This window comes from Diuraphis noxia, unplaced genomic scaffold (assembly GCF_037042655.1).
Source record: "Diuraphis noxia isolate RWA-SAM2 unplaced genomic scaffold, SU_Dnox_SAM2 contig0002, whole genome shotgun sequence".
Taxonomy (NCBI): Eukaryota; Metazoa; Arthropoda; class Insecta; order Hemiptera; family Aphididae; genus Diuraphis; species Diuraphis noxia.
In genome coordinates this window covers 70,887,578-70,900,874 of record NW_028301712.1, presented here as the reverse complement: position 1 = coordinate 70,900,874, position 13,297 = coordinate 70,887,578, and the positions used below count along the sequence as shown (strand labels likewise).

The following is a 13,297-nucleotide window of genomic DNA, read 5'->3' as shown; positions in this document are numbered from 1 at the left end:
TGCTTTATTTATACCTAATAAGTTATAATTTACATTTTTTAAAAGCACAAAAGACATGTAAATACTAAATAATTAAGATAAATTATGTTTGAAATTAATAATCATTCTCTGTGTTGTATAATGATTCTAAGCTAAGACAGACTGTCAGTATAATCCTAAGGATATTTTATTATAATTTAATATTTATGTTGCTTTTGGAAATTAATTATTTTCCTATATTCTATTCAAAATACAATAGGTAGAACATAGCTTCGCTCAAGAATTAGGCAATAGGGAAATAGCCAATTGATGTTTATAGCATATCTAAAAAAATATTGTACCTATTTATAGTTTATATACAGTGTCCCACAGAGATCTGACAACCTGACAAATGTATATATATATATATATATATACATACTGCCGTCATAAGCGAAAACGCCGTAAGTCACCGGAGAACGTGTTTTTGTATTTTGTGTTTTCATAAGATTATTCCACTTTGTAAATTTGATTATTGATTGTTGATTGTATTATATATTTTGAGTAATATTTCAGACTTACGGCATATTCATCTACACAAGCCGAATTTCACAATAATTTTTTTTTTATAACCTCATTTATTATTTTTTTGGGACTTACGGCGTTTTTGTTTATGACGGCAGTATATATACAGGGTGATTTTTTAAGCATGCTCGCCCCATTTTTATGCTTAAATTATGCATATATTCAAATTTTGATTTTTGGAATATTTAAGTGTAGTTAAAGGTGATATTTTTGAGTACTTAGATTTTTCACAACTTTTAAGGAGTATCCTGTAGCGATACCAACTTTGGTTTTTCAAATTACAACCTATATGTTTTAAAGCAAAATGTGATTCAGATAATTTTTCTGAAAATTTTGACATATTGCAATCAAAATTCGAACGAAAACTTCCAGAGTTATTCTACTTGAAATACTAAGGAATAAGGATAAAAGTCTAATACTTAAATGCCTACGTTGTAAATGGATACGATAATTATAATTCGGTATACAATATAAAAATAAAATATTTGTTAATAATCACTACTTATTACTAAATGGCCAAATATTGCATCTGACAATTTTCAAAAGAAAAGAAAATATGAATAAAATAATATCCTTTTTATTTTATCCATGTTACCTATACCTTATAGGCAACGTTAATATTTGTATAGCATAGGTATACCTACTTATAATAAAATACCGAACAATAGTGTACAATAGCACATTTTATATTGTATACCGAATTATAATTATCGTATCCATTTACAACGTAGGCATTTAAGTATTAGACTTTTATCCTTATTCCTTAGTATTTCAAGTAGAATAACTCTGGAAGTTTTCGTTCAAATTTTGATTGCAATATGTCAAAATTTTCAGAAAAATTATCTGAATCACATTTTGCTTTAAAACATATAGGTTGTCATTTGAAAAACCAAAGTTGGTATCGCTACAGGGTACTCCTTAAAAGTTGTGAAAAATCTAAGTACTCAAAAATATCGCCTTTAACTACACTTAAATATTCCAAAAATCAAAATTTGAATATATGCATAATTTAAGCATAAAAATGGGGCGAGCATGCTTAAAAAATCACCCTGTATATATATTAGGGTGGCACTCAAATTTTTTTTTTTTTAGTTTTCTCATGTTTTTAATTTGATCTATTTATAATAAAAGTGATATTGTGAAAGTATGAAAAAATTTTACGAGGTCGCTCAATGCACTTAAAAATACTAAATATAAAATAATAATATAGGTACCAAAGATAATTTTATTTTTGTCATGTTAAATTTAATTATAAATGTAGTTTTAAATTATATTAGGAACAAAAAAAAGTAAATACAAACTGGGTTATTACATTACATAACTATTGTGATGATAAAGTGTATAAAAATCATATGGTTTACAATCAATTACATTTGTAACAAAGTTGTCTTTTTGGAATCAGGAAAATCTTTTCTGTGTTTTTCGATTACTTGCAGAATATATTGCTGTTGTTCTTCTTGATTTGTTCCATTAAACAATGTCATCAATGCTATACCTCTTTCAGCTGCATCATTAACCACTTTGAGAGCTTTTACTTTTTTATATCCATCAAGAAATTCCGTACTATTTTTCCAAGTACTTGGGTGTGTCGTTAAAAAGTCAGTTTTAATGTTAAGGGCTGTAAAAAAACTTATGTGTATTATTAGAATATACTTACTCGAGTCATAATGAGAATATTAAAACAATCAGCAGATTTAAAAATGTATAAAATAATCGTGTCTATACGTCCGTGACCGTTCACAATACACATAAATGTATTAAACAACACTAAACACTAAAATAGTACCGTCGTACCAGTATCAAAAGATAAACTGACCAGAAAATTAGATTACATTAATACAATATTGTTATCGATATAAATAATGACTGCAGTACATAACTACTTAGTACATAGTACTACATACCTTATCTATTCATTATCGAATTTTTATAGTACAATTATAGATGTAATTGCCTTGAGCGACCATCAAATATTATTTGATTTGAACCAAACTTTCAATAAAGCATTTTTACACCAAATGGAACAATATTAAACCATGAGACATGATTAAAAAAAAAAAAAAAAATCACATACAAATGAGTGCCACCCTAATATATATATATAATAAAAATAATAACAAAAAATAACTTTTGTTCTAATCAATATTTTTTCATTATAAAAAATAATGTATTTAAAAATGTTCATATAAAATATTTTTAAAAAAAATATTTTTTTAAATTACCTATAATGTTACTAACATAAACAATCTTAATTTACTTATAATGAGATTGTTGAATATTAGGCATTTGGCTTAAATAAATTTTTTTACCATATAAATTTTTCTCAAAACAAAATTTATAAATTGGCTGAATTAAATGATTCAGAATTTTTTTATATAAATTTTAAGTTTTTTATTTTCAGTATTAAAAAAAAAAAAAAAAAATGTAGCTCATGTGACTATGAATTATATTTCAAAAAAATTGTAAAAATTTGATTAGAACAAGTTATTTAATTTGCTAGACTGTCTGATCTTGGTGAGAGACCCTGTATATATGATATTTTTGCTTAAACCAAAAACAGACACTTAAGGATTGTAATGTAGGTAAATTATTTTATTTTTAAAATAATATTTAACTAACAGAATTGGCCACCTTCCTTCCACCAAAAAACTATTAGAAAAGTTCAAAAGTAAATGTATGAGTGGGAAATGCTGCTATTGCTATACTATGAATATTTGTCATTTGATGAAAATGTTGATTTTGTTGATAAGGTGGTATTATCAACAAATCCTAATTATATTTATATATATGATCTCAGAATGATATGATGTTTAAATGAAAATATTTTTGTTTGGTTCTGATGATAATAATTATTATTATAAGTTCATAGGTGATATTTTGACACGGAACCAATAAAGTATTACTTATTAGTAATTACTAATGATATAATTAATTGTCCTACAATAAATGAATCAAATAAATAAAATTAAAATTAATTATTTTTAAATACATTTACTATCGGGTTAGGTTCACATTAAATTTTAAATATATACATGGCCAGGGGCGCCATTTGGGGGGGAGCAGGGTGTGCACTTGCACATCCTGAATTTATTATTTGCTATTGGCCTAGGCGTCACTGATACACGGGCCTTGCCGACTTGGCCTTCAGTTTTCCTATCTTTAACATTATGGTAATATGGTTTAGGTCATAAACTGCTTTTAATGATTGATTTGTATTTTATATTTTTATTGATATTCTAATTTCAAATATAGGTAAGTACCTAACTATTAATTAAATGTATGCGTAAAAAATTTCAAAATAGTAATAGTTGAATGGTAAGATATCTAGTACCTAAAATATTAATATTTAATTTATTAATTTGTAATATTTTATGTTTGAAAGCCAAATGTTTTTTTTGACAATTGGCCTGTTGGTGGGAAAAAATTGGCCTCTTTAATTGCATGCACACCCTTAAAAAAAACTGAAATGGCGCCCCTGTACATGGCATAAATAGTATATCATAAAATAAAATTGTGTTTGTTGTATTTGATATAGCGGTTGCGTGTGATCTAAATTTTAAGGACCTTTAAGGTTTCAAGCATGGGCGGATAGGGCAACCGGGCGTTTCCCGGTGGGCCCCCTTCGTATTTCGGTAATGGGGCCCTTTAATAACATGTATTATTAATTTTTTTTTCATTTGGGGGGCCCTTTTAAAAATTTTCCGGTAGCCTAAAACGGCCTATCCGCCCATGGTTTTTCAAGGCATAAATAGATTGAGCCGATTGAGAAAGATGTTGACCACGTGGTCTCATTGGAATACATTTTTAAATACATAATGGCTATTCACTTGGAACCATAAATTATAATAACATTATTAAATCTTGTACAATACGATCTATAGTCTCGATTCGAGACAAATATTTATGTTTCTCATACCAAAATACCTACGTACTATTTTAATTTGAACAAATTGACTTTAAGAGGACGCTACACCCGCATGTGGTCTCCGTCTTACAAGTGCGTAACATTGCAAAAACTGTTGCGCGCGTGAAAGAACCGAGAAAGCTACAGTTATAACTAAGAAACGAACTTTTCACCACATAAAATGGAGAATTTTGTCTGTGCAATATCGTTTTATTTTTTCGATATCAGAACAACAAAAAAAGTTATTCATGCTTAAAAAACACAAAATTAATATATTATAAAACAATAAGAATATTTTTTGTATAAGTGATATCGAAAAAATAAAAACGATATTGCACAGACAAAATTCTCCATTTTACGTGGCGGAAATTTCGTTTCTTGGTTATAATTGTATCTTTCTCGGTTCTTTCCCGCGCGAAACAGTTTTAGCAATGTTAAGCTGCGTCCACACCTGAGCACGCACAAACCAAGCATGTGTGCTCATGTTGTGCGTTCTACAAATTTACATGATTTTGACACACAGCGAACGCGAGCCGAGTCGGTCGGTCGGCTCGGCGTGAGCACACATGCTCGGTCTATGCGTAATCAGGTGTGGACGCGGCTTTACGCACTTGACACTTGTAAGACGGAGACAACACGTGCGGGTGTGGCGTCCAATTAAAAACAAGAGGTGGTGATCCGGCACGGACAGAAATGATTATTATTCTGTGGCGCGGCAATAGATAATATTATTATATTGTTCTATGATAATATTATCATTGTTATCACAGAATTATTCTGTTTTGTTATTATCTAATATTTGGTTATCGCAACGGCTTACTATACGAATACAGAATTCTAATTTTTAGTTTTTACGCGGGCACTAAACATAGTTTTAACTCATTATTAATGTTACAAAATTATTATTATGTAGGCATTGTAAACGATTGTAATTAACATTATATTATAATTCGTAAATTATTTGATCAGATCTGCATCATGGCCAATATATACTTACCTTATTTGAAATTCTTCAAAGATCCGTTGCTTATAAAAGCTGAACTTCTTTACGCTTTACAAGAATCCAGGGACAGATGTTTGCACCAAAGTACAAAATTGTGAGTATTCTTTTTAAAAATACGTGATACCCCATCTATCATAAATGTCTGAATTTCTTCGAAAATATTTTATTGTCTCTCATACCTGGAACATAACAATATCTCTTTGCGTCATACATTTTTGTGTTTGTATTGATATTATTATTCATGACATTATACAATATTACAATGTATTTTTTTGATGATTATGTCCGAAATTGTATTGTGGAAGAGCATTTGTATGTATCTTAAAATGAATGCATTTTAAAAGCACACAAAGATATTTACATACTAATTTCGTTAATTTCTATAATTCTATTTTCATAACATTTAATTTAATTTTTTTTAATTCATTAGATTAATCTAGAGTCTAGATAACCCTAAATAACCAACCGTCTTTGGTCGGCCTATTTTAATACTTGATGAAGGTAATGTAGTCGATATGGTGTAGGTATATCATAGATACACTTGATATACACTATCATAGATGATGGACCTAAGTTAACAGGTTTTACTATATATTATATTATTTGATATATTAGTGGTTTTATAAATTTCTTACAATTCCATTGATGTTGGTGGGGAGAGGGTTAAATTACCTTTCTTTTCAGATGTATTAAAATTTTTTCATAACCAGTAGCCATTATTCTTTTTCTATTAAAATAAAAAATATATCCAGTTTATCATTAAATTTTTAACTATAGTTTAGGCAGGTACCTACCAACTGTATAACAAAGTTATAACAATAAAACATTATAAATCGCTTATCAATTAATCTACAGAAATTAATTATTATAATTTAATAATTTATGGAAGCTTTCCATTTGACTAGAGTAATTTACACACATCCTCTCACTAGATAACACTCAGCTACTTACTTTGTAATTTACCTAAAGGCTATTGTTAGTAACCCATAATAATGATATAAATTAATTTGATTCTTTTTTTTTACAGTCTCTCAGAACTATTGATGACTTTAAGAAATATTCCTCCTCATTTTGAATTTGAAAATAAAAGTAATGAATTTATTCGTTTCGAATTAGAACCAGCTTTCACCAATTTAGAAGATTATTTGGTATATTTTAAAGCACGTTCATATTTTGATCTAGAAGATTATCCCAGGTAATCTTAAATATCTACCTATATAACATGTAAATTGATTTTATTATATTTTTAAATATTATATTTTTAGCTGTGCGCATATAGCAAAACATACAAATAACAGCAAATCAATGTTTTTGCATTATATGGCAAGATATTTAAGTATGCATAATGAATGTATATATGAGCGTACTAACTTATTTGAATCATTTAAACCAATAAATATGCGAGCATATATGGAACTATTAGATGAACTATTAATACTCAATGTGTATGGCAGTGAAGATGATTCTGATGAAGAATCTGAAGATGAGTCACCACATCAAGAGGCATTTGATCATAACACTGTTAACCAAAAACGTTCTTTACATCAGCAAGAAGATGATTCCACTCCTAAAGGAAGACGATGCAGTAGGAGACCACGTAGTTTAAGAACTGAAAAAACTAGTACAACTACACTAGGAAAAAAAAACAAGATTACCAAACGCAACAACACTACTAAAAAAGTCAAAGTTTCAGCATTAGCATCTCAATCTGAAAATAACATGTCTACTGGTGATCACAAAGAAGCTCGAATTAAAAGAGAAGACCCATATTTGTTATGGCTTACCGCTGTTATGTTAAAAAGAATAGATCGATGTGATGAAGCTATAGATATATTGGTCAGAGCATTACAAATTCAGCCATGTTACTGGGGTGCTTGGATAGAGCTATCAACACTAGTTAAAGACTTATATATGGTAATTATTAAAAATATTTTATTCTTATTAACAATAACCAGTTAAAAGAGTTATTAAAATTATTTATTTAGCTTGATGCTTTGAACTTACGACTCAATGAAAGCAAAGAACATCATTGGATGCATCTACTTTTTATTGCACATATGTATGTTGATTTTCAAATAACTGACCGAGCATTAAATATATACAATGATATTTGGAAACTGGGTCATGCTGATTTTCAAAATTGGCCATATATGCAAGCTCAATTAGCTATTGCCAATCATAACAAGCGTGGTAAATATTAATTGATAACTAATATTTTATACACAAATTAACTTTTAACAACAAATTAAACTTTTTTCAGAAATTGCTTCTGCAATAGTATCATTTAAAACTGTTATGGGAATGGATCCATTCAGAATAGATAATTTAGATTTACTATCAAATCTTATGTATGTCTGTACTAGTCCTGATGAACTCGTAGTTTTATCCAAATATGTAGCATCTATCGACCGTTACCGTCAAGAAACATTATGTGTCCTTGGTAATATATATTAATAATAAAAAGTGTATAGAATTTATTTAAAAAAAAATGCTTTTATTAAGTGTTGTGTAAAAATTTTAATTTCCTGATATACATAGTAACAATTTGTATAATTTAATATAATAGTATTTAACAATTTAAATGGTTTTGATTAAAGTTATGTGGTAATCTCAATATAAATATTAAAAAGCCCTAGAAAACTTGAAATTTCATTCCATGTAGTATGCAATTTGTGAATGATACCAAAATATTAGCTTAATATATTTTAATACATTTATTATTTAATTTTTTATTCATTTATAATAGGGACTATATTTGTAATTTATATTGCTTTAAAATTGTGTGTCTTATTAATAAATATATTTATTTTTATCCATATCATTTGAGATTTGAGTACATAATACTATTTTTATAAATTTGTTTTTAGGGAACATGTATAGCTTAAAATGTGATCATGCCAAATCAGTTTTGTATTTTAAAAAGGCTGTGAGAATTAATCCATTTAATGTAACTGCTTGGACTTTACTGGGACACGAGTACATTGAAATGAAAAACTCTTATGCAGCCATCATTTCATATCGACAAGCTTTAAGTAAGTTATACTTTGTATAGTTTATCAATTATAAAATGTTTATGAAAAAAATATTCTTATAAGATTATTCAAAAATGCTTTAAGTTTTACAAAATATCTTAATTGATATTTTTTGTTATGTTAAACGATTGATACAATATTAACAAGGTGTAAGTTGAAATAAGTATAAAACAATTATAAACCTTTGAGTTTTAATATATTTTTGAATTTAAAATATTTTTATTGCCGGGATGAGTTTAAAGTAAATCATTAAATGGATTTTTTAATTTAAAATTGATTTATTAATGGATAAAAGGATACTTGACAGTTATTAATGTATTACTTAATAGTTAATTATATCTTATAATAATTCAAATTATTTATGTTCACAGAAATAAATATAAGAGATTACAGAGCTTGGTATGGTCTAGGCCAAATTTACGAACTAGTGAAGTTGCCAAATTATGCATTGTTCTATTTTGCACATGCACGTGACTTAAGACCTAGAGATTATCGTATGCTAGTAGCTTTAGGAGATATGTTTGACCGTGCTGACCGTATTTTTGAATCAATGGCTTGTTTCTACAAAGCTTTATTTTACGATACTGATGGAACAATAATGCTAAAACTCGCAAAGTTTGTTAATCATAATTTGTTTACTTTAAGATTAAGCTTGCTTGTTATATTAATTAAATATGTTTACAATAATTGCATCCTACTATTGTAATTATATTTTAATCTAAGAATTGATATAATTTGACTGTAATACTAGATATTGTCTAGTGTCCACTTTAATCATGTTCACTGTTCAGTGACAGTTCCAAAAATGTTTCTAATGGAGGGCCATCCTGATGCTATCTAATTTTATAAGAGTACAATCAAATATTAATTAAGAATTAGGAGATACAATCACCATAAAATACCCAAATTGTACTACAAACAATATTTATAATCTTAACATGATATTTTTGTGTTTATGTGTTTATTGTACAGCAATATTAGTATATAATATTTATTTAATTTTTATAGATTTTATGATAAATATGGAGATTGCAGCAATGAATTAACCCGTGAACATTTTAATATGATGAATAGAAGAGCTTTGAAAATTGGAATTAAAAATAGAAGTACTATTGAATTGAACTTGATACTAAGCAAAATATATTTATATTTAGGACATTATTATATGGATTTACATTATTATGATCGAGCAATTTCTTTCGCTGGAAAATGTCGTGATTTGTGGAAGGACACAGAGACAAATGCTTGTCAATCCTTAGGAGTAAATAAAATATAAATATAACTATTCATTATTTAATTTAATTTATTATATTTATTATCAATTTCTAGGTGACAGAACATGTTACTGCTCTATTAGCGGAAATTGAAGCTAGAGCCGGTTCAGATAGCTCTCTTGCCTCAACACCTGGCGCCATTAAAGCACGCAGATTTTTGTTTGGACTTTAATATTTTACTGTATAATATTCAAACACAACATTAAATATATGGTTAAACTTAATCAAGTGAATTAAATATTTAAATATTTGTATTATAATTTAATAAATTAATCATTATTTATTTTTAATTTGCTTTAATCTTCAACTTTTAAGGAAGTGGTAGTACTATCTTAGAGATTACATTTTTCATCAAATATTTATATTAGAATCTTCTAAACATGATAACTTTATAGAGTTAAATCACTTTTTGTGTTACAAACTTGTTGTACCTATTTATCCAATAATAATAATAACAATGCTGATATGAACCAATCAAGCAGTGGTTAGGTTTGGTAACTAAGATAGATTGGATGATATAGGTTTATATAATTATATCACAATCGTCGTAATTATTAGACTTGAACAGTGGTAAGTAGAGGGTTGATACATTAAAAAATTTAAACGGTCAAGTGGAGCTTGGCATAAAAAAGCTGTTGTGTTGAAAAAAAATTGTCATATAATATGTCTTTTATAGGTATGTACCTATTTCCTAATTTCTACCTATACGTCATGCTAATAAGTAGGTGCTGACTTCTGAGTTGGTATTACTACTTACAACTTACCATATAGGAATTCTGTTTATGTCATTATAGGCAGTAGCGCATTTAAGGGGTAAAATAATTTTTCAACCCTCCCACCTTATAAAAAAAACACATAATATACATATCTGTATAATATAAAAGTTAGAATCTTTTGCCACTTGGGGTGCCCCTTTTACCCCTCCACAAATGCGCCACTGATTATAGGCGTACCTATACATATATCGGTATATCTTTTATCAGCTACCTGCATCGGCCATGATGTCCTATAATTAACAAATGTGTAATATTTATATATAACATTTTTATTATAATACATATAGATAAATATGTGTTGGTAATTGGTATACCGCCCGTGATTGTTTTCCTTTCTACTTCGTGCATCGTGCTTGTCATTTTATCGCATTTATGTGTAATCATTCTTTTTCTTTTTCTTACAATATTAATGATCGGTTTAAGAGGACGTTTCACCCGCATGTGTTGTCTCCGTCTTACAAGTGCGTAACATTGCAAAAACTGTTTTGCGCGGGAAAGAACAGAGAAAGATACAGTTATAACTAAGAAACGAAATTTTCACCACATAAAAAGGTGAATTTTGTCTGTGCAATATCGTTTTTATTTTTTCGATATCACTTATACAACAAAAATTCTTATTGTTTTATAATACATTAATTTTGCGTTTTTTAAGCATGAATAACTTTTTTTGTAGTTCTGATATCGAAAAAATAAAAACGATATTGCACAGACAAAATTCTCCTTTTTATGTGATGAAAATTTCGTTTCTTAGTTATAACTGTATCTTTCTCGGTTCTTTCCCGCGCGTAAAAGTTTTTGTAATGTTACGCACTTGTAAGACGGAGACAACACATGCGGGTGAAACGTCCTCTTAATAAATAGTTATCTATAATACAATCGTATGAGTACCTAATGATTGCCGGTTGGTATAATATATAATGATGACAAAAATAAATATAAATGTAGGTAGGTATGTATAATATATACAGACATACTGTTCGACTGTTCGACATTTTAAAGACGTAAGACCAACACGCAAACAAGTCGTGCATGAAAATAAAACACACTCATACGCCAAGTAGGTACCTGACTACCTAGTATACCTACCTAGTACCTATACACTATTTACCATAACTTACGCCTTTAGCTAGGCTTTATGTGTAACTGAATACCTTATACCTACGTCCTACAAATCACCTGACAAATTATATTGAGCTATCTTAGATTTATAAAGTTTAAGTTTAATATGCATAGTAAAACCACCAACTGGAAACTTTCTGTCGAGTGCTAATAGTGGTTATCTTTTTTGTTTGCAACTTGCAAGGTCGTATTAATCGTGGAATATAGTTCAGTGCTATTATGTACCTTGGGACAAGTGTTGACAGTAAAGAGTCGTGACTGGTGACTGTTGTGAGTTTTACAGGATACGAATAAAAAAAACAAGCAAAGGAATCGTGACCATGTATATAACTATTATAACTATTATGTATACCTATACCTACTAACTATTGCGCTATGTAAAGTATATGTGGCCACTATATAGGTAGTTACTATTACAGTATTCGTGTACCTATGTAACTAGTGTATTACTGAATAGAGTTTATTTTTTATAAACATAAGATAAGTACCAAAGTGATAATATCAAGTTATAAGTAGGTACTAGGTAGATACCTACACTTGACCACCTTTTTTTTCCAGAAAAAACTAGCTAGGACTGGGTGTGAAGTTTCTATAACAATACTTACTGCCTACACCCTATCCATGATTTATATAAATATATATTTATTATTTATAATACAAGGCCCTCCAACCTATTTAGTTGTTGTAGATAGAAAATGTAATTTATTGCTTAAGGCGTAGATAATAAATTATGGACTAATAAATAAGAGTTCTAAATTAGCTTATAACTTATAAAAGTTATACGTAATAGATCGTTGATACCTCGAGACGTAAATTGTCTATATATTTTGTTCGATAGTACAAGATAATATTAGATGCGCGATATCAAATTGTATCATGGCCTGGATACCTGGACCTGGTGCAGTGTTGAACATAAATAATATAATAATATAATTTGTTGTGTGTACATTATAGTGCATTGGTGCTACCCTTTAAAGTTTCAGTTTAAAATTTTACGTTCATTTTTATCTTTAAATCTCAAAAAGGTGTTGTATAAGTATAATATAGTGCCTTATTCTATTTCAAAAATATCAGTGGTCGAGTTGAAATTTTCAATTGAATGAAGTTTCGTTGCATTGTATTTCACTGTGACAAATTACCATGATTGATGATAATCATTATTCATGTCAGATATTATACAATAAGTACAAATTATAAGCACAGTATTTTACAGGATAGTTTTTGATAACTGTAACTGAATACCTATAGCTCAATAACTGTAAAGCTTTTTATCTGAATTGATGATCAGTAAATCAGTTGCTTATTTATAATTACGAATGTTTGAAATTCGAGTAAAATGTCCATGCACCAGATATTACCGTGTTTACTTTACGACTTACGATCGAGTGTCCAATCTACGCTAAAATTGAAATACCTATTACAAATACATAAAAATGCAGAACTATTAAAATAATTAAGTGTTATCTACGCTAACTTATACAAGTAAATTAGTTCTATGTATTATAATATATTTAAGTATAGACAACCAATCAATTAATAATTATTCTGATTTTATATTAAAATAGACTTCATTTTTATTTGGGTAAGATGTATTTGCGCTCATGAAGTCATGAGTAACTATTTTTAGCTTTTACGCATATGGGCTA

The 13,297-nt window shown here is 28.2% G+C and overlaps 1 protein-coding gene across 1 annotated transcript; it reads left to right on the top strand.

The window, feature by feature from the left end:
* Window positions 1-5,195: 5,195 nt before the first annotated feature.
* On the top strand, window positions 5,196-10,046 carry LOC107173084 (uncharacterized). The gene is made up of 9 exons (XM_015523458.2): window positions 5,196-5,544; window positions 6,478-6,645; window positions 6,716-7,364; window positions 7,436-7,640; window positions 7,711-7,890; window positions 8,318-8,482; window positions 8,854-9,097; window positions 9,491-9,743; window positions 9,812-10,046. Exons 1-9 carry the CDS (start codon window positions 5,426-5,428, stop codon window positions 9,926-9,928), a joined length of 2,100 nt encoding a protein of 699 aa, XP_015378944.1. The 5' UTR covers window positions 5,196-5,425; the 3' UTR covers window positions 9,929-10,046.
* Window positions 10,047-13,297: the final 3,251 nt, after the last annotated feature.

What these genes read in the sequence shown, in the direction of transcription:
- LOC107173084 (XM_015523458.2), top strand. Translation starts at nt 5,426, where the DNA reads ATGGCCAATATATACTTACCTTATTTGAAATTCTTCAAAGATCCGTTG. An exon ending in ATAATGCTAAAACTCGCAAA is followed by an intron (nt 9,098 to 9,490) that starts GTTTGTTAATCA and finishes TAATTTTTATAG; the next exon opens with ATTTTATGATAAATATGGAG. An exon ending in ATGCTTGTCAATCCTTAGGA is followed by an intron (nt 9,744 to 9,811) that starts GTAAATAAAATA and finishes ATCAATTTCTAG; the next exon opens with GTGACAGAACATGTTACTGC.